The sequence below is a fragment of the Micromonas pusilla genome, assembly GCF_000151265.4.
Source record: "Micromonas pusilla CCMP1545 genomic scaffold MICPUCscaffold_6, whole genome shotgun sequence".
Lineage (NCBI taxonomy): Eukaryota > Viridiplantae > Chlorophyta > Mamiellophyceae > Mamiellales > Mamiellaceae > Micromonas > Micromonas pusilla.
In genome coordinates this window covers 679,524-706,477 of record NW_003315887.1, presented here as the reverse complement: position 1 = coordinate 706,477, position 26,954 = coordinate 679,524, and the positions used below count along the sequence as shown (strand labels likewise).

Sequence of the window (26,954 nt, the reverse complement as noted above, 5' to 3'; positions counted from 1 at the left end):
CGCCGGCGGCGGCGGCGGGTTCGACCCCAAGGACGGGGTCGTTCGGAAACCTCGAAGCGGGATGACGGTCAAGGTGAACCGAAGCGCGATCGGCGTCGCGAGGGCGTTGACCGCGGGGACGACGGTGAAGACGGAGGCGAAGGGGAAGCGCGGGAAGAAACCCGCCGCCGCCGCGGGCGGGGGCGGGCTCCTGAACAACCCTTTCGGCGGGTTCGACGACATCGCGTTCGACCCCAAAGTCGGGTTCGGAGACGACGACGACAACGACGCGTTCGACCTGAAGAACTTCGACATCGGTCTGGAAGGGGACTTCCTCCCTTCCCCCGGCGTCGGCGTCTCCGGTGGAGGCGCGACGGTTGACGTTTCATCTTCCGGCGCGTCGAAGACGAAGCAGCCGCCCGCGAAAAAGAAGCGGACGAAGGATCTGAACAGGGACCTGGGCAACGCCTCCCTCGACGTCGAGGGCGTCGCCGTCGCGGCGCGCGCGGGCGCGGGGACGACCGGCGGCGTCGACGCTGACTTCGCGCGGCAGCCCGCCGGAGTCGGCGGGCGAGGGGGGCGCGGCGGCCGCGGCGGAGGCAGAGGCGCCGCCGCGAAGGCGAAGGCGACGAAGGTCGCCGTGAAGGTGTCCAAGGACGCGCTGTCCCCGACCGCGAGGAAAGCGGCGGCCGCGGCGAGGAAGAAGACGACCGCCGCGGCGGCGAAGCGAGAGAGAGAAAAAGCCGGCGTCGGCGTCCCCCGCGGCGGCCGCGGCGCGGGTCCGAGCCCCGGCCCCGGCGGCGCGGATTTCGACGCGGTATTTTTCGGGACGACGAAAGACGAAGCGGACGGCGCGTTCGGGGACGCCGCGGCGACGATGCCGGACGGGGATTTAGATCTGCTGTTCGATCCGGGGGGGGGCACGGGGGGGATGTCCGGGGACGACCCGCTCTTGGAGGGGATATTCGGGGTGTAGACGTAGACGACGCGCGAACGAACGCGAACGATGAAACGAATCGACGAGACGACGCTTCGCTCGATTACTTATACTTCGACGAGCCGCCCGCCGACGTCCTTCGCATCACGCGGACAACGATAACGCGGCCGCGAGCGCGCGCACGACCTGCCCGCCGTCTGACTGCTGCCGCGGAGGCGGCGGCGGCGGCGACGGAGGCGGTGGCGGCGACGGCGGCGGCGACGGTGGCGGCGGCGGGCTCGGCGGGCTCGGCGCGACCGACGCGTCGACGGGCACGCGCGCTTCTATCCGCATCGACACCCCGGCGTCGTGGTCGCCGTCTCCGGACGCGATCATCACGCCGTCCAGCGTCGTGTGCCACTCCCCGCGTCCCCAGAAGCAGCACATCCCGTCCCCCCACTTGTCTAGAATCTCGAGCTCGTACACCCCGGGGGGCAAACACCGTCGCCAGATCCACTCGCCGCCGTTTTGTTTCAAGTCGCCAAAGTCCACGCGCGCCACGACGGCGGCGGCGTCGTCGCGCACGGGGACGAGGGTGGCGACCGCGCTCACGTCCTCGAGCGTCGCGGTGCGTTTCAACGTCCAACCAATCTCCAGCGGGAAGTCGTCGGCTTTCAGGTACAACGACCAGCTCGCGTGCGTTTCGTCCGCGCATTCGACCCGCGGCGGCGGCGCCGGCGGCGACGACGACGACGACGACGGCGGTCCGTCGAAGCTCACGACCCCACCTCCACCGCCGCTCTCCATCAGCCCTGGCTTGTACTGCGCGATCACCTCCGCGAGCCGCTGCGCCTGCCCCGGGGTAAACTCGGACATGCACGCGTCCACGCTGTAATCCATAAAATTTGTAAACGCGTCCCTGCCAAAATACGGCGGCAGCGTCTCGTCGCTCTCGCCGACGCCCGCGCAGCTGTCCTGCGCCCTCGCCGCGAGTTCCGCGCACGTGCCGTGACAGCTGTCCTTCTGCGGTGGCGTGTCGTACACCGCGTCGCCCCTCTCCGTCTCCCACAGCGCGTGGCACCCGCCTTGAAACGTGTGATACAGCCCGAGGTAGTGTCCCACCTCGTGCGTGAGCGTGTCGCCGAGGTTATACGGCGTCGCGTCCCCGCCCGGGATCGTGGAGTGCAGCAAAAACACGCCGTGGCGCTCGTCTTCCTCGGGGTACTCGTCCGGGAACGCTTGGATCCACCCCAAGACGCCGCCGTCGGGCTCGCACGTGTACACGTTCAACACGCGTCGCACGTCCGTCGCGAGCGCGCGTTTGATTCTCAGCTCTCCGAACCCGGTCGAGCAGTCGTCCCTGAACCACCCCGCGGTCTCCCCGGTCGCGCCGGCGACGTCGTGGTACGTGGCGCCGTGAAAGTGAAAAGAAACGCCCGTGTCCGCGGCGTTAACGTTCACGAGCCCATCGTGCTGATGCGTCGCGCCGCGAAACGCGTTGTTGAGCACTTCCACCTGCGCGCGCAGCCGGTCTTCCGCGACGTACCCGTCGTGCCCGTCGTGAACGACGTGGAAGAGCACGGGGACGTCCACGGCGAACCCGGCGAGTCGGCTCAGAGTATTGTCGTGAGACGCGGTACGCGCGCGAAGCCGCGCGTTCTCCTTCGCCTCGAGCTCCGCCGCGTCGAGCTCGCGCGTCGCGCACCCGCCGCGAGCGCCCGACGTCGACTGCGCGCTCCACAGCGGGGGAGGGAACGGGAGGAGCGTCGACGCGGGCGGCGGCGGCGGCGGCGGCGGCGGCGGGACGTCGACCCACGCGCCGACCGCGGTGCGGCGCGATACCGCGAGCGGCGCTGGGGCGGCGGCGGCGGCGTCGACGACGACGCGCGCGCGCGCGGCCGACGCCTCGGCGACGGCGGTCGAGACCGCTCGCTTCGACGCGCGGAGCGTCGCGAGCGGTGGCTCGGGCTCGCGCGCGCCCGCGGCGGCGACGTCGCCGCCTCCCGCGGCGACGAGCGACGCGCGCGACGCGCAGAAGAGAACGCACGCGATCATCGCCAGCGCGGCGCGGGGGAGGGCGACGCGCATGCCGGCGCGGACCGCGCGCGCGCGAGGGAGTGACGACTACCGAGGCGAACGCCTCGGCGGCACGAACGCAACCAGACCTTTTCGGACGACTCGACGAGATACAAGCAAGACTCTAACAGTACTTCACTTTTAACGAGAGAGGCGCGCTTCGGAAGGACACGCTGTGATATGCATGTAAACCGCCGCGCGGCGCGCGCGCGCGATCATCTATCGAGCTACGATGCGTCGTCCCACCCCCGTAAGGTATCTTCTAGTACGCGCCCCTCTCCCCGTTCCCCGTCGTCCGTCGACGTCGTCGTCGCACCCTCGGAGCTCAAAAACATCATTGAGATCAGTACACGACCACCACCCGCCTGCCTTGCAGCCTCTTGATGTCCTTCTCGAGCTGCGTCATCTCCTTCTCCAGCTCCTCCTTCTTCCTCTTCTTGCTCGGCACGTCCAGGGTGAACGGCAGACGCCCGTACGCGTCGTTCAGCTTCGCCCACTTGATCTTCATGTCGCGCACGAGACCGTCCACCTCCTCTTGGGACAGCTCTCGCGTCCGCCCGCTCTGCTCCTTCGCGAGCTCCTCCTCGCGCGCCGCGATAAACGCCTTCTCCGCGGATATCTGCGACTTGATCGTCTCGAGGTACTTCGGCACCTTGCCGTACTCCGGCTTCTCCGTCATTCGCGTCGGCGCCGTCTTCGTCGGCGGCTTGGAGAGGATGTTCTCAACCGCGTTGGCGTAGACGAAATTTTTCTTCGACACGAGGCCCATTGTCGGCCGCTCCTCCTTGCTCGGGACGGGGGGTTTCAGCGTCGCGCGTTCGCGGGTCGGGCGCTCCGCTGTGGATGGATTGGGTTCGAACGGGGGTGGGTGGACGAGGGAACGGGGGAGGTCAGCGGGTAACGTCGGACGAGAGAGAGAGACTTTTCGCGCGAGAGAAAAAACGATGTCCCCTTTTGGCAGGGACGGGGGCGGACTCTCTGGAGAAGAGGCGGACGACGGCGAGGGTACGACGGGGACGACGCGACGGGATCGGGGGCGCACGCGAGGGGAGCACGGGCTCTTTCGCGTGCGACTTCAGGAAGTTCGTCGGGATCGGTTTGAGCGACCCGATCGCGTGCCCGAACGTCGCCTTCGATCGCCTCTCGGCGTCCACGTCCTTCGGGTGCTGCGAGAGGGGAGGATTTCGCGAGGTGTGCGCGCGAGGAGGGTCAGAATTGGGTTCAAACGGAAGAGGGTGGGAACCGCGGGGATTCGTTCGACGCGAGGCTCGGGCGCGATCGCTCGAGACGCGCGATCGCGTCCTCGCGCGACGGCGCCGCCGTCTCCGAGGACCGGCGACGCGCGTCTCGCGCGGCGCGCGAACGATCCGCGGGTCGCGGGACGCGCGCACCTGAGAGACGTAAATCGGAGGCCGCTCGGGCACCTCCACCGGCTTGGGGATGAGGTCGTAGATGGATTCTCCGCTCTGCATCGTGCGCGAGCGCGATGCGATGCGATGCGATGCGACTCCCCGCGGTGTGTGCGAATCCGACGCGCGTGCGTCCGCCCTGGCGTGCGTGCGACCGTGCGCGTGCGACGACGACGACGCGCGCGACGTGCTGTGAACCGAGCACCGACCCCGCCCCTACCTAATTCGGAACGGCCGGGCGACCTGACCGTCAACGATCACATCCGCCAGCAGGCCGATCGAGGCGACGCGGAGTCGAGGCGGAGACGACGACCCAACCCGGACGCGGGAAGAGGGTCGCACTCGCGACGCGCGCGCCGGACGACGCGCGCACGACAGGTCACGCGCGCGGCGCGCGCGCGGGATCCGCATCGGGCGATCCGCGCGGAGGGCTGAACCCGGCGACCGCGACGCCGGAGCGGCGCGACGCGCGAAGGAAGCGGTCGCCCCCGCCTCCGCAAAGCGCGTCAGGGTTGGGTAACATTCCCGAGACGATTCGCGCGCGCGTCGGGGGTTGATCGATCGATCGACGCCGCGCGATGCGCCTCGCCGCGACCTCGCCGCGGGTTTGTCCCCCGCGAGCGACCGCGCGATGGTCCGACCGCGCGCGCAGCCACTCGACCGCGAGCTGCTCGGGACCCGCGTCGCCCGCGCGGCTCGCGGACGCTCGATCGCGATCGCGCGGCGGGATCAAAGATAATCCACGATCCGCCCGCGCCGTACGCGCCGCGCGGCGCCGCGCCGCGTCGATCGACGCGCCGAGCGCCGCGAGCGGCGAGCACGGCGACTGGTCGCACGTGAACGCGGAGTACTTGTACGACACCATCGCGGAGAAGCTGGCGTACATGGACGCGCTCGAGCGCGACGAGGTGCGCGCGGCGGTCGCGGTCGCGCACGACGCGCACGACGGCCAGCGACGAAAATCCGGCGAGCCGTTCGTCACGCACCCCGTCGCGGTCGCGGGGATACTCGCGGACCAGCGCATGGACCACGAGACCGTGATCGCGGGATTGCTCCACGACACCGTGGAGGACACGGACCTCGTGACGTTCGAGTCCATACAGGAGCGGTTCGGCGCCGCGGTGCGGCGGATCGTCGAGGGCGAGACCAAGGTGAGCAAGGTGTCGTCGAGCGTGAGCAAGCAGGGGCGGACGACCGCGGCGGACCTCCCGCTGTTGCTCGATGACTCGGAGGACGAGGACGCGGGCGCGAGAGCGAGCGCGGATGGTGGCGCGAACGACGTCGCGAGCGCGCAGACGACGGCGCAGACGAAGGCGAACGTCCAGGCGGACGACCTGCAACAGATGTTTCTCGCGATGACGCAAGAAGTCAGGGTGATCGTCGTCAAGCTCGCGGACAGAACGCATAACATGCGGACGTTATGGTCGTTAAAACCGGACAAAAGACGAAGGATCGCGCAGGAAACGCTCCTCGTGTTCGCCCCGCTCGCGAAACTTCTGGGGATGTACAAAGTCAAGAACGAGCTCGAGGAGCTCGCGTTCATGCACGTGGCGCCGGAGCAACACGCCATCACGTCGCGGTGGTTCGACGAGCTCTCCAAGAGACAAGAGCCGGTCGTCACGAGAGCGGCGGCGGAGCTGCAGAAGATGTGCGACGAGGACGACTTCCTGAAGAGCGCGTGCGAACGCGTGGAGATTCAGTGCCGCGCGAAGGAGCTGTACGGCGTGTACCGCAAAGCCGGCGGGGAGAGGATACCGACGGCGCCGCCCGGCAGCGACGCGGAGCGCGAATCCCTCGAGCTCCTCTCCTCGCGTCTCCGTCGCGTGAACGAAGTCGCGCAGCTCAGGATCGTCCTCCACCTCAAGGACGACGCGAAGGAGTCCACCGACGGCGACGACGGCGACGAGTACTTCTCCGGGGAGTACTCCTCCGCCCGCGACGACGACAAGGATCGGAAGGCGCTGACGTCCAGGCTGTGCTACCACGTCCTCGGCATCGTGCACGCGGCGTGGCCGCCGGTGCCCGGACGCATGAAGGACTACATCGCGACGCCGAAGCTGAACGGGTACAAGGCGCTGCACACGGTCGTGCAGCCGATCGGCGGCGGCGCGAAGCGAGGGAAGTGGGGCGAGGGCGGCGGCGACGAGGTGTTTCCCCTGGAGTTGCAGATTCGCACGGAGGACATGCATCGCATGGCGGAGTGCGGCATCGCCGCGGATAAGGAGGTGAAGGCGGCGTGGAGGACGACGGCGCGACGGACGAGCCGGCGGCTGCGACGGAAGCGCGCCGCGCTCGAGGGCGGCGTCGGCGTCAGCGTCGGCGTCAACGCGAGCTTGGACGACGGCAGCGACTCCTCGGACTCGGACGACGACGACGACGCGAGGCGGTCGCCCGCGGAGAGCGTCCTCATAAAGAGCGGGCACGAGCGGCAGCTCGCGTGGCTCGCCAACATCCGCGAGTGGCAGGAAGAGTTTTTGGGCGTCCTCACCGCGGAGGAGTTCGTGGACACGATCACCGGGGATTTACTCGGCCGTCGCGTCTTCGTGTTCACCCCCGAGGGCGGCGTCATGAACCTCCCCGCGGGGAGCACGGTGGTGGACTACGCGTACTACACCGACGTCGGCGTCGACATGATCGCGGCGAAGGTCAACGGCGTGGACGTGGACGCGGACTACCGCCTCTCGAACGCGGACGTCGTGGAGATCATCGCGACGGAGAACAGCGGGTTGGAGCTGTTCGCGGGCGCGGGCGAGGCGAGCGCGAGCGCGGTCGCGCGCGCGGTTGCGAAGCAGAAAGTCGCGCTCCAGAAGGGCTTCTTCGACATCGCCAAGACGCGAAGCGCCAAGTACAAGATTCAGAAATTCCTCGCGGAAAACGGGGACGTCCCGCGGACCACCGCGCCGGCGCTCGGCGCGGTCAGCGCCGCGGCGCCCAACTCCGAGGTGGACGTCATACTCAACGGCGCGCGCAACGACGTGGTTCGAGCGGCCGCGGCCGCGATGGCGAGAGACGCGAGGAGGGACCCGGGCGCGTCGTTGTCCAAGTACTCCACCGCCACCGTGTCGCTGCTGTGCGAAGACAAGGACGGTCTGCTGGCGGAGATCTCGGACGTCATCACGCGCGTCGGCGAGTGCGGGATCGTCAACTACAGCGGGAAGAGCGCGAAGAGAAGACCAGGCGACACACACACGGGACTGATAAGGGAGTTTCAGATGATCTACGAGATCGAGCTCGACCGCGGCGGGGACGTCTTGATGGACGTCAGCGTCGACGAGGACGACGACGCGGACTCGGACGCGGCGACGCGCGCGGCGGAGGAGCGCGTCGTCGAGCTCGACGCGCGTCTGGACTTGCTGCTCCGCGCGCTGAAGCGGCACGAGAGCGTGATATCCGCGCAGTTGTTCTGCGGGTTGCCGGACGGCGGCGGCGGGACGAGGTGAAGAGGGCGGCGGCGGTGTATTTAATCAACGAAAAACGAGCACGAGAGTCAGGGTACACGTGTAGACCTCGCCCGCGCGACTGATCGCCGTCACCGCCGCCGGCGCGGCATTTGTTTCGAGAGACGTCCGCGCTGCCCTCCCCTCGCCGTCGGCACAACCCCGCGCGCTCCGACCTTCGCATCGCGAAGAGAAGCGCCGGCACGCGCCCCCGGTCTCGCGCTCGCCGACCGAGCGCGCGCGTCGCGCGACCCCGTCCCGCGTCGGTCGTCGGTCGCGCTCTTCTCGCCTCGTCGCGTCGATTCGGCGGCGGCGGCGGCTCCAGAAGCGCACCGCGATGGCGCCTCCCTCCGTCGACGTCGCCTCCAAAGTCAGCGCCGCGCAGGTCGCGAAAGCGGTGCACGCGCTGAAGAAGCACTTGGAAAAAGTGCGGAGCGAGGCGAAGACGCAGCTGTTCGACGAGGACGGCGGCGACGAGACGTTCAGCGTCCTCGTGTCCACGCGGAAGACGCCGCAGAAGGGAAGCAACAAGCTGGTGCCCATCAGGGTCCCGCATCCTCTGCTCGATCTGAAAACCGCGGAGATTTGCCTCATCGTGAAGGATAAGGAGGGCGAAGGGCACAAGGAGGCGAAGAAGAAGGTGGCGGAGATGGAGAAGTGCGGCGTCGCCAAGGTGTTGGGCATCTCGAAGCTCCGGAACAACTACAAACCCCACGAGGCGAAGCGCCAGCTCTGCGATTCCTACGATCTGTTCCTCGCGGACGCGCGCGTGATACCGGTGCTTCCGAAGCTCCTGGGGAAGAGCTTCTTCGTGAAGAAGAAGCAACCCGTGCCCGTGGACCTCACGAAGCAGGACTGGCCGAAGCAAGTCCGCAAGGCTGCGTCCGCGACGTACGTGCACGTGGGCGCGGGCACGTGCGTCCACGTCAAGGTGGCCAAGGCGCGATTCAGCGTCGAGGACGTCGTAGAGAACGCGATGGCGGCGATCGCGGGCGTCGTGGAGATCATCCCGAGGAAGTGGGCGAACGTGCAGAGCGTGTACATGAAGACGAACGAATCCGTGGCGCTGCCGCTGTACAACGCGACGCTGCCGGAGGAGGAGGCGGTCGCGGCGGCGGCGGCGGCTGATCCGGATCCGGGCGCAAACGCCGCGGGGAAGGAGAAGGGAAAAGAGGCGCGAGGAGAGAAGACGGCGGCGGCGAAGCGGCCGGCGGGGGAGAAGGCGACGAAGCAGGAGCCCGCGAAGAAGGCGAAGAAGAAGTGAGCGATGCTCGCGGCGCGCATGGACGCCGCCCACCATCTAATCATGTAATCGGCTATCGCTAGTCTCCTACGCTTCCTTCGACGCGCGTCCCGTCCGCCCGTCGTCGTTCACTCGTTCCCGTCCTCATCCCCCGCGTCGGCCCCGCCGCGCTCTTCCTCCGCGCCCTCCTCGACGTATTTCATCACCCCGGTGAGGTTGTTCAGGTCGAACTCGACCTCCTTCACCCACCGCTCGAAATCGCCGATCCCTCGGAGCGCGTCGTCGAAGTTGTTGAGGAAACGCGTCCACTGCAGGGTAATTGCCCATACGAAGCGACGGCGGGGCGGCGTCGAGAGGCGTCGGTCGAGAGGCGTCGAAAGGCGTCGCGGCGTGTCGGGATTGAAACCGTGGGGTGGGCGGAGAGAGACGCCGGCGTGTAGTGCGCACCTCCCCCGTCACGGACGCGAACCGGACGCTCTTCTCCCTGAGCTCGCGCGATCGCTCCTCGATCTTCTTCTGCGCTTCGAACACGTCGTGGACGTCGCCGCTGACCGCGTCCGCGAGCGCGTCGTTCATCGCGTCGAGCGCGTGAAACGCCTCGCGTCGCGACGCGTCTGCGAACGAGGACGCGGGGAGGGAGGAGGCAACGCGTGAGACCGCGGGGCGTTCGAGTCGTCGCGTTTCGGGTGGGGGGGGGGGGGGGGCGATCGCGCGCGGTCGGCGAAGAAGAGGCTACCGCGCGGCCGGCTCGAGCGACGGGGCGCGCACCGGCGTCGTCCTTGCGCTTGCTCTGCGCGTCGTTGTGCGCCTCCAGCAGCGACTTGAACATCGTGCCCGCGAGCCGCGGCGCGCGACGACACCGGCGACGGGGGTTGAATAACTCGACTCTAATAATTAAGTCGAAGAATAATAATAAATCTAGGCTACGACCTCCCAGCCGACGTGCCGCGACATCGCGTACAACTGCGTGCAATGCAACAACAGAATCGCGCAGTGCCAGTTCTCGTGCGCGCTCCACACCCCGTCCCACGTCGGCAGCGGCCATCCCCGTCTCCCGATCTTGGCGTCCACGGCGACGCATCGCAGAAAGTACCCGGGGACGAGCGCCTTCCCGAGAATCTGAATGAAGACGTTGAGGCGTCGGTCCGCGATGGACGCGCTCTCCGCGAACGCCAACAGCGCCATGTTCGCGCCCACGACCGCGAACCGAAACTTCCGCTTGTACAGCATCATCGGCTGCTTCTTGCGCTTCAAGAGCCCGACGGTCATGACCGCGACGAGCGACGCCGTGCACAGCGCGTTCAGCCTCGCGGCGGCGGCGACGAAGGTTCGGCTCCGGATCCACCCCCGCCCCGCCCACGACGCCGTCTGCCCGGAGAACCCCAGCGATATCCCGATGAAGTCGCACACCAGCGCGATGTCGTGCGCGGTCCTCTTCCGCCATGGGATCCAGTGCAGCCCCACGGACGCCCAGTACGGCAGCATGAACGTCGTCACCACGAACGTCACGACGGGCGCGGGCGCGACGGACGAGAGGACGCCTGACAGCACGATCGCGCTGACGCCCGACGCGACGACGAGGTGGATCCACCCTCGCGCGATCGGGCGATGCAGCGCCTGGTCCGCGTACCGCTTGTGGAGGCCGACCTGCTTCCAGTCCGCGAGCTCGTGGAGCTTCTCGAACGACCCGAACGACGAGGACGCCTTGCGCAGGGACGAGACCGCGCGATGCGCGGGAGGTCGCGGCTCCTCGTCGTCCGACTGCGATGAGGCTCCGGCTTCGTTCGACGATCCGTCCGATCGGCGATCGGCGTTCGATCGGCGCCGCGCGCGCGCCCCCATCGCGTCGATCCGTCCTCGCGACGCGTCCGCGACCGCCCCCCCCCCGCGCGCGGGCCGGCGCGCGATTCCGTCGCGGCCTCCGCCCATCCCGACGCGCGCGGACTTGTAACGAACGACGAACGACTTTATCGCCAGCTCATCACGCTTCTGTCGTTCGGGTCGGTCGGCGTCGTCCGGTCGCGGTCGCGTTCGTTGTTTCCCGCCAGTGCGGTGATCGCCGCGGCCGTGGTCACCGGAGCGCGCCGGGCGACGGGCGGCAGAGCGCGATGTCGAGCGTCCTGCGCGGCGGGTACGTGGACGTGGAGGTCCACCTCGTCGACGAGGTCGCGTCGATCGACGCGTCGTCGGCGCGGTCCTCCGCGAGCGAGATCCCCGCGTCTTCGCCGCCCGCGACGAACGTCGTCGAGGTCGGCACGCTCGCGCCGTCGCCCGAGATCCCGCCCGGCCCCCCGGGCGAGTACCTGCGCACGGGCGTTCGCGTCCGCCGAGGCTTCGCGAGCGGGCGCGTCGTGACGCGAGCGCGAACGCGTTTCGGCGCCGCCGTCCGACGCGAGTGGGGGTGCCGCGGCGGCATCCTGCGGCACCTGCTGCATCTCGAGGCGGCGTGCGTCGAGCGCGTCGAGCTCCGCGTCGACGCCGCGAATCTGACGCGCGCGACCGCGCGCGTGCGCCTGACGCTCCCGGCGACGCTCGCGACGCGCGGCAGGGCGGAGCCGAAGGACGCGAAGACGCGCGCGGCGTACGTCGCGGTGTTCGGCCACGCGCGGCGCGACGACGACGACGACGACGACGACGACGACGGATCTCGTCCTTCTCGACGCCGCTGCGCCGGGTTCTGCGGCGTCGCCGGGTGCGCCGCGCACGACGTCGAGCGCTCGCGCCGCGGCTCGCTCGCGACCGCGCTCGAGCGTCTCCGCCCGCCGCCGCCGACGTTCCCGCCGATCGCGCCCGAGTCGCGCGCTCGCGCGTCCCCCGCGGACCTTCCCGAGGACGCGCTCGACGCGATCGTCGCGCGGCTCGACGCGAGAGCCGCCGCGGCGCTCGCGTCCACGTGCCGCGGGTTTCGAGCGCGATTAGACGCGGCCGCGCCGGGGCTCCAGCTCCGGCTGCACCCGCATCAGATCGCGGGGTTGTCGTGGATGCGGAGACGCGAGCGGTGCGGGTGGGGAGGACCGAGCGTGGTGGACCCGCGTTGGGTCGGACCCATCGGCGCGCGGACGACGACGACGACGGCGACGACGACGGACGGCGGCGGCGACGTCGAGACGCCGTACTGGCTCAACGCCGTGAGCGGTGAGATGAGCCTCGCGCCGCCGCCGTCGTACGTCGACTCTCCCGGCGGGCTCCTGTGCGACGAGCCGGGGTTAGGGAAGACGGTGACCGCGCTCGCGCTGATTTTCGCGCGTCGGGGCGCGAGGCCGCCGCCGCCGACGGGCGCGCGCGCGAGGTTCTGCCCCGAGAAGCGCGCGTGGTTTTACAAAGAAGCGCCGAGCTTGAGCTCGGGCGGCGGCGGCGGCGGCGGGACGCCGGCCGGCGGCGCGACGGGCGAGCGCGGCGGCGGCGGCGACGGCACCCCACGACGGAGCAAACGGTCGTCCTCTGGCACGCCGGTCGGGCACTTCGCCGCGATCGAGCGCGCGGTGCAAGAATACCTCAGCGGGCGGAAGCGGAACCGCGGCGGCGCGGCGTCGACGTCGACGTCGACGTCGACGGGGAAGCGACCGTCGCGGCTCGGTCCGCGCGCGGTAGTAGACGACATCGCCTCCGCGCCGGCGCCGACGCGGCTCTTCTCCGACGACGGCGCGAACGCGACGAACGGCGCGACGAAGACCGAGACGAGCTCGGACGACTTTTTTTCCACCGCGACCGCGCCGCCGCTCGGGTTCAAGCGCGCGAAGGCGTCCGCCGCGGAGAGGGAAATCTCGTCGAGAAACGTCGCGTTCTTCCAAGACCGCATCGCTGTCGCGTCGCACAACGCTGGAAGCGCCATCGCGCACGACATCATCGAGTTCGTGCTCATGAACGCGTCGTCCGCGATCACGCGCGACTCCCCGCTCGCGCTGCCAAAGTGGCGATTCGGCGCGGGAGACGAGACCGCGAAGGGCGTGCCCGACGTCATGTACGCGCTCGGTTTACTCCCGTCCGGCGCGACGGAGAAGCGGCCGCTGTCCTGGGCGCCGCCGCCGTCGCCGCACGAGGGGGCGGGGACGGAATCGGAATCGATCGCGCTCGACACCGACGCGCTCGACGAGGCGCTGTCGCTCGCGCGCGAGGGCGTCGACGGCGTCGGCGAGCGGCGGAAGGTGTGGTTATCCTCCGCGACGCTGGTCGTGTTGCCCCCGGTGTTGATATCTCACTGGCTCGAGCAGATCGCGTTCACGACGGGCGGCGGCGAGTGCGCGCCGCGGACGTGCGTCCTCGGCGCGGGCGACGGCAGGACGCACGCGGCGGTCGGCCTCGGCGCGAGCGGCGGCGGCGGCGGCGGCGGCGGCGGCGGCGGCGGCGGCGGCGACGGTGACGACGGCGACGGCGCCGAGACGCGGTGGCTGTTCGGGATCGAGGGCGCGGCGGCGCGTAAGCCGACGACGGCGTCGTTGAACGAACTCTCCGGCGGCGCGCGCGATCTGATCGCGTCGTCGTCGTACACCGGCGCGGAAACCGTCGGCGCTGGGGCGTTTCGGGCGCGCGCGAAGCACGACTCGATCGCGTCGTTCCGCGGCGTGGACCCGTCGCGTCTCGCGCGCGCGTACGACGTCGTCCTCGTCCCGGTGAATCGCCTGTCGAGCGAATTCGGGGACATGGACTCGCCGCTGCTGCGCGTTCACTGGCAGCGCATCGTGTTCGACGAAGGCCACCAGCTCGGGGTGTGCGCGAGCATCACGCAGAAGCTCTCCATGGCGTGCGCGTTGAAGTCGCACGCGAGGTGGGTCATGACGGGAACGCCGACGCCGGCGACGTTGAAGGGCACGGGCGTCGCGTACCTCCAGCCGTTGCTCGCGTTTTTGCGGCAGCCGCCGTTCGGGAACTCGCGCGAGCTGTGGATGAGCGCGATTCAGAGGCCGCTGCAGGCGACGGAGGGGTGCGGAACCGGCGCGAAGGGCGGCAAGGGAGTAAGGGGGAAGCACGGTGGTAAGTTTTCGAAGAACGGCGCGACGCGGAAGGGCGCGCGCGCCGGACGGATCGCGATGACGGATCGCGACCCCGACGCCGAGTTCGACGGCGCCGCCGCGGCGGAGCGCGCGTCGCACGCCCACGACGCGCGAGAGCACGCGCGCGCGGACGCCGCGTCGCGACTCGCGTCCGTTCTCGAGCGGACGACGATTCGCACGTTGAAGTCCGACATCCGTCTGCCGCCGTTGACGCGAGAAGTTCGGTCGTTACGGTGCGTTCTATACAAACGTGTTTCACCCACCGCTCGGTTTCAACACTTGATCGTGTTCCCTTTCAACTGACCGGTGAACTTTTTTTGTATGGAATGGCCCTAAGATTCACGAAGACGCACGCCGTCGCGTACAACGAGCTCGTCGCGTTCGTGCGTCGGTCGCTCCTTCTCGCGGACTGGGCGGACGAGTCCCATCGCGAGTCGCTCCTGAACCCGGCGCAGACGCGAAACGCGAAGGACGCAGTGCGAAACCTTCGCGAGGCGGCGTGCGTGACCGGGACGTTCCCGGTGAGCTGTTTCCACGACGAGATTGAGGAGACGATCGTCGACCTCGTGCGCGCGCTGACGACGAAGAAGGGCGTCGCGCGCGCGACCGCGGAGGCGACCGCGAACGCGCTCCGGTACCCGCTGTTCCACGCGAGAGGCGCGTGCGATCGGTGTCGGCGACCGTCGTTCATGCCGTTCGTGACCCCGTGCGCGCACTTGCTGTGCACCGGATGCGTCGCCGTCGTCGGGGACGAGCGCGAACGCGGCGTCTCGTCGACGACCGCGCGCGACTTTATTCACGAGAAGCGCGCGCCGCGGCGGTGCCCGGTGTGCGCGTCATCGTTCGTCATGCAAGCGCCGACGCCGCGGGCGGATAACCCAGCGCCTCGACAGGCGGTCCCGCAAGACCTGATCGAGATTCAGCCGTCGTACGTGCAGCACGCGTGGAGGATGACGGACGCGCTCGAAGCGCAGGGGGAGAGCACGAAGGTTCGGCATCTGCTCTCGCGCCTTCGCGAGATGGGCGCCGCGGCGCCGGAGGAGATCCTCCGCGCGCACCGCCCGCCGATCGCGGCGAACGCGGAGGACGCCGCGGCGACGAGCGAGGACGGCGGCGTCTCCGCGCCCGCGCCCGCGCCGCCGCTGCCGCCGTCGCTGTGGCGTAGAGTCGGCGTCGGCGCCCCCGCGAAGGTCATCGTCTACAGCGGTTTCCGGACGCACTTGGACGTCATCGATCTCGGCCTCACCGGCGCGGGCGTGGACTTCGTGAACATCGCGCGCATGGGCATGACGCGCGCGCAGCGCGACGCCGCGCTCGCCGCGTTCCGAGGCGACCCGGACGTCGCCGTGCTTCTCCTCGACCGCGCCGCCGCGGAGGGTTTAGATTTATCCTTCGCGTCCGTCGTGTTCGTCATGGAGCCGTTAGATAACACCGCGCTGGAACAGCAGGTCGTGTCGCGCGCGCACAGGATGGGGCAGCGGCGCGCGGTGAAAGTCGAGGTTCTCGCGATGCGCGAGACCGCGGAGGAGACGCTCTTGGACGTGCAGGCGGAGCTCGCGAGCGCGGCGGCGGCGGCGGCGGCCGCGGCGAAGAAGAAGAACGCCGACGTCGACGACGCGTCCGACGACGAGGCCGGCGAGAACGACGACGACGACGACGACGACGACGAGCGAAACGGCGGCGTGGAGGGGCGCATCGCCGCGGCCGCGCTCGAGGGCGAGTCCGTCCACGGCGGCGGCGGCGGCGGCGGCGTCGATCCCTCCGTCGCCGCGGACGCGTTATCCCGAAGACGGATCCTGCAGAGCCTCAAGCTCGTGGACGTCCCGAGGGACGACGACGACGACGAGGACGCGAGCGACGAGGACGCGGCGGCGAACGCGGCGGCGAACGCGGCGGCGAACGTCGCCGCGAACGCTCGCTTCGCGTCGGACGTGGACGTCGCGAGGGAAGGGAGGACGGAGCGGCGGCGGGCGGCGGTGACGTTCGCGGATCTGAGCGACAGCGGCGGCGGCGACGGCGGCGGCGGCGGCGGCGGAGGGGGTGAAATCACTCCCGCGTCCGTTTCCGCGGGCGGCGCGAGCGGACCCGCGAAGGCAGGGGTCAGCGGTGACGATCGCGCGCCTGAATCGTCTAAATACGAAGCTCCGCCACCGAGTGGCGGCGGCGGCGGCGGCGGCGGCGGCGGCGGCGGCCAACGAAAGCAGTGGAAGGTTCGCGTCCGCGCGGTCCGCATCCACGCCTCCCTCGCTGCCGCGGAAGCGCCCGCGCCCACCGCGCCCGGATCCGGACCTCCGCCTCCCCCGCCGCAGACGCTGCTCCTCCCCGACGGCGCGTCCACGACGGCGTCGGAGCTCAGGCACGTCGCGGAGTCGTCCTTTATCGCGGAGGATGCAAAGTACCGCGTGTTTTCTCTCTCCGTCGGACACCACAACGTGAGGACGCTCTCGGAGGATGACGACGACGTCGCGATCGCGGCGCTCGGGGTGACGAATCTGGACGTCGTGTCCGCGACGCTCTACGTCGTGAACGACGGCGTCGGAGGCGCGGACGCGGGCGCGGGCGCGGGCGCGGCGATGACCCCCAAGCGAAAGCGCGCCGCCGCCGTGAAGGAAGTCGGTCACAGACTCGGCGGGTCCCCGACCGCGGTCGGCGTCGGCGGCGTCGTCCCGGTCGCCGCCGCCGCCGCCGCCGCCGCCGCGTCGCCTTCGCCCGTCGCCGTCAAGAAACCGAAGAAGACGGGGACGTTTAAGGGGAAGAAGAACACGTTGGGGTCGAGCGGCGTCGGCGTCGGCGTCGGCGTCGGCGTCGGCGTCGAGGCTCTCGACGCGCGCGTCAGACGACGCACGGGCGACCTCGCGGCGAGAGAGGCGATCTCCACCGCGGCGATGCTTCGAGACCCAGGCGGCGGCGAAGGCGAAGGCGGCGGGGCCGCGAACGCCGCCGCGACCGCGATGGCCGCGGACCTGATGCGTGCGGCGGAAGCCGGGTCGCTCTCCGCGTCCGACCCGACGATCGGCTCGCTGCAGCGCGCGATGCGAGCCGTCGTGAGCGAGCGTCGCGCGGAGGCGGAAGGAAACGCGAAAGTCTCCGCCGCGCTGACCGGCGGCGCGACGTTTCAGACGATGCCGGACGGCCGCCTGTTGGTCCGCTACGCCGCGACGGACGCGGGGGGCAGACGCCGCGAGATGTCGGAGATTATCCAGGACCTCCCCGCGGCGTTTTTACCCGTCGTCCTTCGCGTCGTCGCCGCGGACGAGAGCGCCGAGGCGCGCGCGAACCTCGCGCCCGCGGCGATGGCGGTCGCGTCACCGCGCGTGTTCTGGGCGATCGTGCGGCACGCGGGCGTCGGCGGCGGCGACGGCGGGAGATCGTTCGAAGACGCGTGCGAGAGGATCGCGCCGGGCGCGGCGGACTGGGCGACGGCGGGTCTTCGCAGCCGGAAGCGGCCGGAGCGGTACAGCGAGTACGTCTCGCACTGACGCGACGCGAGGCGAGGCGGGAAGAGAGAGGCAAGGCGTGCTGTCGGGGGACGAGAGGCTCGCGTCGCGCGGACTCTTCGAGCTAGACTACACGTACGGAGACGACGCGTTTCGTTTCATTTCGCTCGCGCGCGTCGTTCGTTTCATCGTCGCGCGGCGTCGTCGTCGTCGCACCGCGTGAGGGCTTCGTAGTGCCCCGCGCCGTGAAACAACACCGCGACGCCGCCGCCGCCCTCCGCCCCTCCGCTCGCGCCCTCCTCCTCCCCCCCCTCCTCCTCCTCCTCCTCGTCCCCGTCCTCCTCCTCCTCCTCGTCCTCGCCGTACCGTCCGATGCTCCGGAGCTCGCCCCCCTCGCGCGCGCTCGCGTTTTCTCCCTCGACGACGACGAACACCTCGATCGGCGTCCGCAGCGCTCTGGCGAGCATCAGGATCTCCGGCTCCCCGCCCCACGCCCACGGGTTCCGCATGCGCTCCACGTACGTCTCGAAGTCGCCCTCGATGAACCACTCGACGTCTTCGCGTCGCGCGACGAGCTCGTCGCACGCGCGCGCGCGAAGCGCGTCCGCGAGGGACAGCTCCTCCGCGTCGCTCGCGCGCGCGCCCGCGCGCGCGAGCTCCATCGCCGCGGCGACGGAGCGAAACAGGCACCGCCCGTCGCCCGCGACGGCGTGGACGTCGTACGTCGCGCCGTCCGCGGTGCGTCGCGTCGCCGCGGTCGCGACGCACCGCCGCGCGGGGGGGTGACCGCGATGGAGTCGACGGAGACGCCGCCCGGTCGCGGACGCGACGACGCGCCGCGCGCCGCACGCCGCGCCCGTCGCCGTCCCCGCGCGGCACGCGCCGACGGCCTCGCCGCCCGCGCCCGCGCCCGCGCCCGCGCCCGCGGCCGCCGCCGCGGACGCGAGGCACCACATCGCCGTCGCGACAGCCGCGCGCGAGGAGGCGAGCATCTGTATCGATGAACCGCGAAGACTGCGAGTGCTTTTTTTTTTAAAACCTGTTCCACCTGTTGAGGGGCCCAATGATCGATGACTAAAAAGTCATACGCGTATGGGCAATTCGCGTGCTCGTATAGGCAATCAGTCGTAGATTAATACGTACTCAAGTGTTGTGAAGGATCGACTTATTCATGATTGAACCAAACAAAAAATATTTTTCTCGTATGGGCAATCAGTCGGAAATTTCATCCGAGGCGTTTTCGGCGCGAGAACTGCCGAAAAAAAGATCTCGGTCGCGGTCGGTCCTGATTGTCGGTCAAGGTACTGAATCTTGGCTCCTGATTGTCCCCGCGCACTCGACGCCGCGCGACGCCGCCGACGCCGCAACTACGACGTCGATCCCCGTTGTCACGCCGTCCCTCGCGCGCCCGCGCGTCGACGCGCGCCCCGCGTCGTCCGCGTCGTCCGCGGAGGGCGGCGACCAGAGAGACACGTGCGCGAACAAACGATCGCTCCCGCACTACTCCGACGAACTGAACAACGAATTCTCAAGGTCGAAGCGCTCGAGCGACGCGTCGATCGGGATGACGTTCGCGTCCGCGTGCACCGCGTCGGACGTGGTCGGGCATCGAATCACCGTGGACGCGGCGGACGTGCTCGTCATCGCGGCCGCGGACGCGAGCGAGCGAGATCTCGTCGCGCGCGCGGAGCGCGCGTCTGTGCACCTCCGCAAGCTGCGACCGAACGATTTGGTCACCGTGGTGGAGCAACCGTCGCGTCCGCGGACGTTCGTGCCGCCGGGATATGGACTTCCGCTGACGCAGGAGGTCGCCGCGAAGATGGGCGCGACCGTGCACTCGATGACGAGGGACGCGTCGCAGTTAGCGTCGCACGACGGCGGCGCGAAGGCGCGAGGGTGCGTCGTCCCCGCGCGATCGCTCCCTAACCGCTTTTCCCCACGTTTTTTTTCCAGAATCGTATCGACGAATCTATCTCGATCCGAAAAGTGCACCGTTCGTTGGTGAACCGTCGACGAACCGACCGATCGGTCGGTCGGACGGTCGCGCCCTCGACTTTCCGACGACCCGACCCTCTCTCTCCCCCGTCCGCTTCCAGACGCCAATCCAACGCCGCGTTGGACACGATCCCTCTGAGTCAACTCATGGGCGCCACCGCGGCCGGCGCCGCGGCTCGCCGCGTCGGGAGACCCGCGGGAAAGAAGCGCGGGCGGGGAGGGGGAGGCGCGCTCGAGGGAGGCGCGGGCGGCGGCGGCGGCGTCTCGAGCCCGCATCCGCGACGCGCGCGATACGAGCCGTACTTACCGTTCACTTTCGACGCCGAGGAGTTGAAGGACCTCGCGATCGCGCTTCGGGCGTTCTTGAAGTTGCAAGAGTCCACGGGCACGCCGGTGACGAGCTGGAGCAACCTCGTCGCGAGGAGATGGTCGAGGGAGTACGCGTTGTCGCTGCAAGCGCTCGGGTGGAAGTGCACCGCGCAGAAAGTCAACGCCGCTGTGGAAGAAAACCTTTTGAACCGGTACGAGGCGACGTCGAGTTGGGGGTGGAAGGGGGGATGGCCGCGCGAGGCGGTAGGGGGGGGGGTCCAAGAGTGAGGGTCACCCACCCAAACGTAATAAGTTAATAAGTCGAGTTAAGATCTTTGTTTTCTTCGAGTACGTGTAAAGTTAGGACGCGCGCATCTGAAGTAAAAGTAAAAAAGTACTTTCGTACTTTCGTTTCGTTTCGCGTCCCCGCCGTCGCCGCGCCGCGCGCTCTCGCCGCGTCATCTCCCGTCCTCCACGCTGCGCGCGCTTCTCGGCGTGCTGATCGGCGTCGCGTCCACGGACTCGGACGCGGGCGGCGTGCTCGCGCGCGAGATCGAAATCACGCCGAGCCCCGACGCGCCGTCCGCCGCCTCCTCTCGGCCAGGCTTCTCGCCGCCGCCGCCGCCGCCGCCGCCGCCGCCGCTCTTCCCGCCGCCCCCGCGCGAGCCCCCGTCTCTCTCGCTCCTCGTCGTCGTCGACGTCCCGATCGAATCCTGGTACGTCGACGCCGTCGCGCTCGTGGCGACGGAGACGACGGACGACCCGCCGCTCTTCCGCCGTCTGCCGTTGAACGCCGACGCGTACATCTCCCGCTCCCACGGCGCGTGCGAGCCGTAGTGCGGCGCTCCGCCGCGGGACGACCCAAAGGATCCGCCGCCCAGGCCCCCCATCCCTCGCGCGCCGCCGCCGTGGCCCGGGTTCCCGCCGTGGTGCGGCGACCCGCCCGCGTGGTGCGCGGAGTGCGACGATGCCCCGCCGCGGCCGCGCGCGTGCGCGCCGATTTCGTCGTCCGAGGTCTCGCTCTCGCTCACGACCGACGGCGTCTGCGACCCGCCCGCCTCGAGCCTGCGCTCCAAGAACCGGTTCCGCTGGTACATCTCCAGCAGCTGCGACTGCAGGCGGTTCACGATGTGCTCCTCCTCCGCCTCCATCGTGTTCTCGAGCGAGATCTTCTCGCGCCCCAGCCGCACCTTGTCTCTGCGAAGGTCGTTCCGTACGAAGCACGACGTCGGGGTGGAGTTCAAAGGCGTCAGTCGGAGTTGAAAGGCGTCGAGGTCGGCGATCGAAACCGAGGGGTGGGCGGAGAGACACGTCGGGAGAGAAAGTCCTTAAGAACCGGCGTTCACAACGCGAACGGGGTCGTATGGGGACCGGTGTGAGGAATACGCGCCTCAGCAGCGTCTCCACCTGCCTGCGCAGCGCCTCGCGCTCCGCTCGGAGCGCCTCGCGCTCCTTCGCGAGCCCGGCGGTCTGCTTCGTGAGCTTGTTCACGATGCACTCCTGCTCCGCCTCGAGCGCGCGCTCGAGGTCCACCTTCTGCCGCGCGAGCGCGCTCAGCTCTTCCGTCAGCGCGCCGAGCTTCTTCTCGTTCGTCTCCGTCCGCGCGTGCTCTCTCGCCATGCGCGCCTCGAGATCGAGCTTCTCGCGGACGACGCGATCGAGCCTCTTCTGCAGCGCGTTCGTTATGAACTCCTCCTCTTGCTCCACGCGCATGAGCATGTCGCGCTTCTCCGCGTTCACTCTCTCGAGCTTCTTCACGAGCGCGTTCGTGACGTTCTCCTCCTCGTGCTCGTCCTTTCGATGCGCGGCGAGATTCGCAGCTTTGAGCGCGCGAATTTCGTCCGCGTACGCCGCCGCGCGCGCTTTCTCGCGCGCGGCCTCGAGCTTGGACCGCTCGAGCGCGGCTCGCACCTCCTCGATCTCGCTCGCGGAGACGGACATCGCCGCGAGGGCGGGCGGCGGCGGGCGACGCGCGCGCGGGGAATGATGCCGCGTCAGCAGAGAAGGAATAAAAATATTTCCAACGTCGTTGCGGTGAACAACAAGCGCTGACTGAAGACGCGCTAAGGGCCATTCCATACAAAAACGGTTCACCGGTCAGTTGAAAGGGGACACGATCAAATGTTGAAACCGGACAATGGGTGAAAAACTTTTGTATAGAACGCACCTAACTAAATTTCCTCGTGCGTCACGACCATTTCCTTCTTCGTCCGTCCCGCCTCGCACGACGCGCAAAACTCCCTCTGCCATATCGTCATCTCGCGCGGCATCTCCACGCCGCCGCCGCCGTCGCAGCAGCTCTTCAGACAACTCCCCGGCGTCGCCTCCCCGAGCATGAACCCCGGATTCTTCGCGCACTCGCCGCCCCTCGCCCACCCGGCGCAGCCGTCGTCGCGGTCGACGCACTCCGGCGTCTCCCACGTCCCTGTCGCGAACGCGCGCTCGTGGATCCACTTCGTCGCGGTCCACTTCACCCCGCGCGTCGTCGGGCAGCTCGCGTGCGTGCTCGCGTGGCTCACCTCCGCGCCGTCGTACCCGCCGTCGTCGTCCGCGTCGTAGGAGAAGAAGAGGACCGCGTCCCCGAGCCTCGGTTTCACCGCGAACCCTCTTAGGTTTCCTCTCCCGCCGCCAGCTGTACCGCCGCCGCCGCCTCTCCACGCGCAGTCGCTGAGCTCGCCTCTCGCGCGCTGCGCCGCGACCCGCGCCGCGACCGCCTCGCTCGGCTCGCCGTTCGGGAACGCGGTCTCGCCGCCCTCCTCCGGCTCGGCCAAGAACATCAGCACCGTCGCGACGCGCTTGCCGCCGTTCTCCGTGGCGAACCCGTCGACGTGGTCGCGATACTCCTGTCCGAGCTCGTATCGCAGCAGCTGAGGGTCGAGGGTCCATGCGAAGCGACGATATCGGGGTGGAGTTCAAAGGCACGGCGTCAGAAGCAGCGGAGTCGTGAGGCGCCGTGGGAGGGGATCGTGAGCGTGGGGTGATGGGCGGAGAGAGACGCCGGGAGATAAAGTGCACAGACTAACAGAACGCGCCTGGAGCTGCTCCTGGTTCTCGAACGGCAGGCGGCTGAACGCTTCGACCCTGCGCTCGACGCGCGTCACGACGTCGTCGTACAGCTTCGGGAGGAACGCGCCCGTGGACGTGCGGTAGTCGCTGCGTCTGCCGTCGGCCTCGCCGAGAAGCGCGTCGTCGCCGACGACGGTCGAGCGCTTCAGGTGCGGCGTCGAGATCTCGATGAGGTGCGCGCACTCCTCCTTCGTGAGGAACTCTCGGAAGAGGTACGCGCGCGGGGAGTCCGAGAGCTTCTCCACGCGCGCGTCGCCGACGCCGATGTCGCGCGTGGGCCCGAGCGACGACGCGCTCGCGTCGTCCGCGCGCGGCGCCTCCCTCGTCGTCGTCGTCGCGTCCGCGCGCGGGACCTCGCCGAGCCATCCGATGAGGCGCTCGTCCCTTCGCGTGTCGCTCCCTCGCAGCGAGAACGCGGCGCGGACGTTCCCGACCGGGAGCGCGACGACGATCGCGAGGAGAAGGAGCGGCAGCCGCCGCGCTCCCGCCATCGTTCGCGCGATGATGGATGAGAGAACGCGAACGTTCGCGCGAAGCGAAGTTGAAGGAAACGGCAATCCGAAAAATCGCCAACAGCGCGTCGTACGCGATACTTCGTGCACATGCAAACAGTCACAGGATTCTCGAAAACTCGTACACAGGCTTCTCCGCCAATCGCGTGGCCGCATCGCCGCAAATCGCGAGATCTTGATCTTCGAGGTTCTCGGCTCGGTTCTTCTCGCGGAAGCACTCGCGTCCGCGCCCTGTGTGTCGCTTCACACCGCGCTAACCGAAGCATGAACGCGGCGGCCATGTCCGCTGTGAAGGCGACGCCGACGCCCCACGCGGGTGCGCACGCGCGATTTCCGTCCTCGCCGCCGCTCGCGCGCCGTCGCGCCCGCGCGTCCACCTCGGGGAAAAAATCGCGCGCGCCGCGCATTTATCCACTCGCGATCGCCGACGACGATCCCTCCCCACCGCCCCCCCCGCTCCTCCCGCAGCCCGACGCTCATCGATCGCGGGCAACGCGCGCGCGCTCCGCGCGCGCCCGTCCGCGCGACCCGCCCTCGCGCGCAAGCCGATCGCCCCGTCCGCCGCGGTCGCGTCCGACTCCGACGCCGCCGCGCGCGTCGCGGCCGCGATGGAGGAGGAACAGATGTCGATCGACGCCATGGGCACCGTCGAGAAGAGCAACTTCCGCCAGACGTTCCCGCTCGCCGCGGTCATCGGCCAGGAGAACATCAAGTCCGCGCTTCTGCTCGGCGCGATCGACCCCGCGCTCGGGGGGATCGCGATCTCGGGCAGGAGAGGCACCGCCAAGTCGGTCATGGCGCGCGGGTTACACGCGTTGCTTCCGCCGATCGAAACCGTGGACGGGACCATCTGCAACTCGTCCCCGGAGGAGCCGGGGACGTGGGAGGACGGACTCATCGACCGCGTGACTCGCAAGGAGAACGGGGACGTGAAGACGACGATCCGCGAGGCGCCGTTCGTGCAAGTCCCGCTCGGGGTCACGGAAGATCGCCTCGTCGGCACGGTGGACATCGAGGCGTCGATGAAGGAGGGAAAGACGGTGTTCCAGCCCGGGCTTCTCGCGGAGGCGCACCGCGGCATCTTGTACGTCGACGAGATCAACCTCCTGGACGAGTCCGTGTCCAACCTCCTGCTGTCCGTGCTCGCGGAGGGGTACAACGTCGTCGAGCGCGAGGGGATCACGCTGCGGCACCCGTGCCGGCCGCTGCTCATCGCGACGTTTAACCCCGAGGAGGGCGCGCTTCGCGAGCACCTCCTCGATCGCATCGCGGTCACGCTGAGCGCGGACCAGGTGCTGAACTTCGAGGACCGCGTGAGCGCGGTGGACCAGGCGATGAACTTCCAGAACGCCGCGGAGAAGGCGGTGGAAGACTGCCAGGAGGCGACGGAGGGCGCGCGGACGCAAATCATCCTCGCGCGGGAGTGGCTCAAAGAGTGCAAAATCTCGGACGAGCAGATCGAGTACCTCGTGAACGAGGCCACGCGAGGCGTGTGCATGGGGCATCGCGCGGAGCTCTTCGCGGTGAAGGCTGCGAAAGCGCTCGCGGCGCTGGACGGCCGCGAGAAGGTCAACGCGGAGGATTTAAAGCAGGCGGTTCGGCTCGTGATCATCCCGAGAGCGAAGATGGACATGGACGTGCCGCCGCCGGAGGATGACGAAGAGCAGCAGCCGCCGCCGCCGCCGCCGCCGCCCGAGGACAACATGGAACAAGACGAGGACGACGAAGAGCAGGAGAACGAGGAAGAGGAGGAGAAGGAGGAGGAGGAGGACGAAGTCCCGGACCTCCCGGAGGAGTTCATGTTCGACGCCGAAGGCGGGATCCAGGATAAGGACGTGATACAGTTCGCGCAGAGCGTGAACCGCCGCGGCGGACGCAGCGGGCGGTCGAAGAACATCATCTTCAGCAACGACCGCGGACGGTACATCAAGCCGGTGATGCCGAAGGGGAACGTCATGCGGCTCGCGGTGGACGCGACGCTGCGCACGGCGGCGCCGTACCAAGCCGCGCGGAGAGCGAGAGCGGTGGCCAAGGGCGAAGCCCCGAAGAAGGTGTACGTCGAGAAGGGCGACATGCGCGCGAAGAAGCTCGCGCGCAAGTCCGGCGCGCTCATCATCTTCCTCGTCGACGCGTCCGGTTCCATGGCGCTGAACCGCATGAACGCCGCGAAGGGCGCGGCGCTGTCGCTCCTCAACGACGCGTACCAATCGAGAGACATGGTGTCGATCATCCCCTTCCGCGGCGACGAGGCCGAGGTGCTCCTCCCGCCGTCGCGCTCCATCGCGATGGCGAGGAACAGGCTCGACACGATGCCGTGCGGTGGCGGGTCCCCGCTCGCGCACGGGCTCTCCCTCGCCGCGCGCGTCGGGATCAACCAGATGTCGTCCGGAGACGTCGGACGGGTCATGGTCGTGTGCCTCACGGACGGCAGGGCGAACATCTCCCTGAAGAAGTCCACCGGGGATCCGGAGTACATCGGCCCGGAGGCGATCAAGCCGTCGAACGAGGAGCTCGAGGAGGAGGTGAACGACATGGCGGCTAAGATTTACGGCGCGGGGATGTCTCTTCTCGTGATCGACACGGAGAACAAGTTTGTGTCGTCCGGGATGGCGGAGAAGCTCGCGCAGAAGGCGTGCGGGAAGTACTACTACCTCCCCAACGGGACGGACCAGGAGATCGCGGCGGCGACGGCGTCGGCGTTGCAAGCGGCGCAGAAGGATTAACGCGTGCGGATCGTGTACCTGTACTGTAGAGAGCGAGCTCGATTCTTTTGGGGTCACATCGTAGGGGGAACGGGGCGGGGGCGGCAAGCGCGAGAGAGAGACGTAGAGGCGTCGCCCGGAATAAATCAAATACAAACGCGTCAACGCGAGCGACGCGCGACGACGATAAACACAACGCGCGAGACGAGACCCCCAGGGGTCTCGTCTAGAGGATATCGATCAGAAAAACGAGGCGAGCGCGCCGATCGCGTCCCCCGCGAAACTCGCCAAGGAGCTCGCCGCGCCCGGCGCCCACGACGCCACCGCGCCCGCGCCGCTGACGACCGCGCCGCCCGCCGCGCTCGCCGCGCCCGGCGCCCGCGCCGCCGCCGCGCCCGCGCCGCTGACGACCGCGCCGCCCGCCGCGCCCGCGCCGCTGACAACCGCGCCGCCCGCCGCGCTCGCCGCGCCCGGCGCCCACGCCGCCGCCGCGCCCGCGCCGCTGACCGCCGCGCCGCCCGCCGCGCTCGCGGCGCCGCCGATCGCGTCGCGATTGTGATAGGCCAAACCGCCGACGACGCCGGCGCCGACGACGCCGGCGCCGACGGCCGCCGCGGTGCCGACCCCGCTCCCGCCCCCGCCCCGCTGGCCCGGCTGCGGCTGCTGCGCGTATCCGTACCCTTGCGCCTGCGGCACGGGCGCGACGCCGTATCCTTGTTGTCCGTAATACTGCTGCGGCTGCGCCGGTGGCATGACCGTCGCGCCTCTCGATTGGAGCTGCTTCATGAGAAACTCAAAGTACGGCACGAACTCGTCGAACGTGATGGTGCGACCGCGATCGAGGTCAGCCTTTTGGAGCTCCGCCTCGAGCATCGTGTTCAC

The 26,954-nt window shown here is 69.2% G+C and overlaps 14 protein-coding genes across 14 annotated transcripts; 7 read left to right on the top strand and 7 right to left on the bottom strand.

Moving 5' to 3' along the window:
• Window positions 1–61: 61 nt before the first annotated feature.
• On the top strand, window positions 62–955 carry MICPUCDRAFT_58854 (uncharacterized protein; the record flags this gene model as incomplete). Its single annotated transcript, XM_003059470.1, has 1 exon — window positions 62–955. The coding sequence occupies one exon, from the start codon at window positions 62–64 to the stop codon at window positions 953–955; it is 894 nt and encodes a 297-aa protein (XP_003059516.1).
• Window positions 956–1,711: 756 nt separating this feature from the next.
• On the bottom strand, window positions 1,712–2,491 carry MICPUCDRAFT_5964 (uncharacterized protein; the record flags this gene model as incomplete). Its single annotated transcript, XM_003059172.1, has 1 exon — window positions 1,712–2,491. A coding segment is annotated over one exon (780 nt), but the record flags the coding sequence as incomplete, so codon positions are not given.
• Window positions 2,492–3,314: 823 nt separating this feature from the next.
• On the bottom strand, window positions 3,315–4,443 carry MICPUCDRAFT_58852 (uncharacterized protein; the record flags this gene model as incomplete). The annotated part of the gene is made up of 2 exons (XM_003059171.1): window positions 3,315–3,949; window positions 4,014–4,443. 2 exons carry the CDS (start codon window positions 4,441–4,443, stop codon window positions 3,315–3,317), a joined length of 1,065 nt encoding a protein of 354 aa, XP_003059217.1.
• Window positions 4,444–5,237: 794 nt separating this feature from the next.
• MICPUCDRAFT_27276 (uncharacterized protein) lies at window positions 5,238–7,364 on the top strand (the record flags this gene model as incomplete). Its single annotated transcript, XM_003059469.1, has 4 exons — window positions 5,238–5,552; window positions 5,688–6,203; window positions 6,339–6,616; window positions 6,782–7,364. Coding segments are annotated over exons 1-4 (1,665 nt in total), but the record flags the coding sequence as incomplete, so codon positions are not given.
• Window positions 7,365–8,211: 847 nt separating this feature from the next.
• Window positions 8,212–8,895, top strand: MICPUCDRAFT_11268 (uncharacterized protein; the record flags this gene model as incomplete). The annotated part of the gene is made up of 1 exon (XM_003059468.1): window positions 8,212–8,895. A coding segment is annotated over one exon (684 nt), but the record flags the coding sequence as incomplete, so codon positions are not given.
• A 293-nt stretch (window positions 8,896–9,188) lies between these two features.
• Window positions 9,189–9,636, bottom strand: MICPUCDRAFT_58849 (uncharacterized protein; the record flags this gene model as incomplete). Its single annotated transcript, XM_003059170.1, has 2 exons — window positions 9,189–9,368; window positions 9,508–9,636. 2 exons carry the CDS (start codon window positions 9,634–9,636, stop codon window positions 9,189–9,191), a joined length of 309 nt encoding a protein of 102 aa, XP_003059216.1.
• Window positions 9,637–9,927: 291 nt separating this feature from the next.
• On the bottom strand, window positions 9,928–10,998 carry MICPUCDRAFT_69600 (uncharacterized protein). Its single transcript, XM_003059169.1, has one exon. The coding sequence runs from the start codon at window positions 10,987–10,989 to the stop codon at window positions 9,979–9,981; it is 1,011 nt and encodes a 336-aa protein (XP_003059215.1). The 5' UTR covers window positions 10,990–10,998; the 3' UTR covers window positions 9,928–9,978.
• A 2,702-nt stretch (window positions 10,999–13,700) lies between these two features.
• On the top strand, window positions 13,701–16,622 carry MICPUCDRAFT_69598 (uncharacterized protein; the record flags this gene model as incomplete). Its single annotated transcript, XM_003059467.1, has 2 exons — window positions 13,701–14,284; window positions 14,389–16,622. Coding segments are annotated over 2 exons (2,818 nt in total), but the record flags the coding sequence as incomplete, so codon positions are not given.
• Window positions 16,623–16,624: 2 nt separating this feature from the next.
• Window positions 16,625–17,530, top strand: MICPUCDRAFT_69596 (uncharacterized protein; the record flags this gene model as incomplete). Its single annotated transcript, XM_003059466.1, has 1 exon — window positions 16,625–17,530. One exon carries the CDS (start codon window positions 16,625–16,627, stop codon window positions 17,528–17,530), a length of 906 nt encoding a protein of 301 aa, XP_003059512.1.
• A 143-nt stretch (window positions 17,531–17,673) lies between these two features.
• MICPUCDRAFT_58846 (uncharacterized protein) lies at window positions 17,674–18,444 on the bottom strand (the record flags this gene model as incomplete). The annotated part of the gene is made up of 1 exon (XM_003059168.1): window positions 17,674–18,444. One exon carries the CDS (start codon window positions 18,442–18,444, stop codon window positions 17,674–17,676), a length of 771 nt encoding a protein of 256 aa, XP_003059214.1.
• Window positions 18,445–18,692: 248 nt separating this feature from the next.
• MICPUCDRAFT_58845 (uncharacterized protein) lies at window positions 18,693–20,134 on the top strand (the record flags this gene model as incomplete). Its single annotated transcript, XM_003059465.1, has 1 exon — window positions 18,693–20,134. One exon carries the CDS (start codon window positions 18,693–18,695, stop codon window positions 19,491–19,493), a length of 801 nt encoding a protein of 266 aa, XP_003059511.1. The 3' UTR covers window positions 19,494–20,134.
• Window positions 20,135–20,250: 116 nt separating this feature from the next.
• On the bottom strand, window positions 20,251–21,760 carry MICPUCDRAFT_58843 (uncharacterized protein; the record flags this gene model as incomplete). The annotated part of the gene is made up of 2 exons (XM_003059167.1): window positions 21,129–21,760; window positions 20,251–20,989 (listed from the first exon to the last, which is right to left on the bottom strand). Exons 1-2 carry the CDS (start codon window positions 21,731–21,733, stop codon window positions 20,251–20,253), a joined length of 1,344 nt encoding a protein of 447 aa, XP_003059213.1. The 5' UTR covers window positions 21,734–21,760.
• Window positions 21,761–21,963: 203 nt separating this feature from the next.
• MICPUCDRAFT_18183 (uncharacterized protein) lies at window positions 21,964–23,349 on the bottom strand (the record flags this gene model as incomplete). Its single annotated transcript, XM_003059166.1, has 2 exons — window positions 21,964–22,659; window positions 22,816–23,349. The coding sequence occupies 2 exons, from the start codon at window positions 23,347–23,349 to the stop codon at window positions 21,964–21,966; spliced, it is 1,230 nt and encodes a 409-aa protein (XP_003059212.1).
• Window positions 23,350–24,008: 659 nt separating this feature from the next.
• Window positions 24,009–26,093, top strand: CHLD1 (magnesium-chelatase subunit chlD chloroplast precursor; the record flags this gene model as incomplete). Its single annotated transcript, XM_003059464.1, has 1 exon — window positions 24,009–26,093. One exon carries the CDS (start codon window positions 24,009–24,011, stop codon window positions 26,091–26,093), a length of 2,085 nt encoding a protein of 694 aa, XP_003059510.1.
• Window positions 26,094–26,954: the final 861 nt, after the last annotated feature.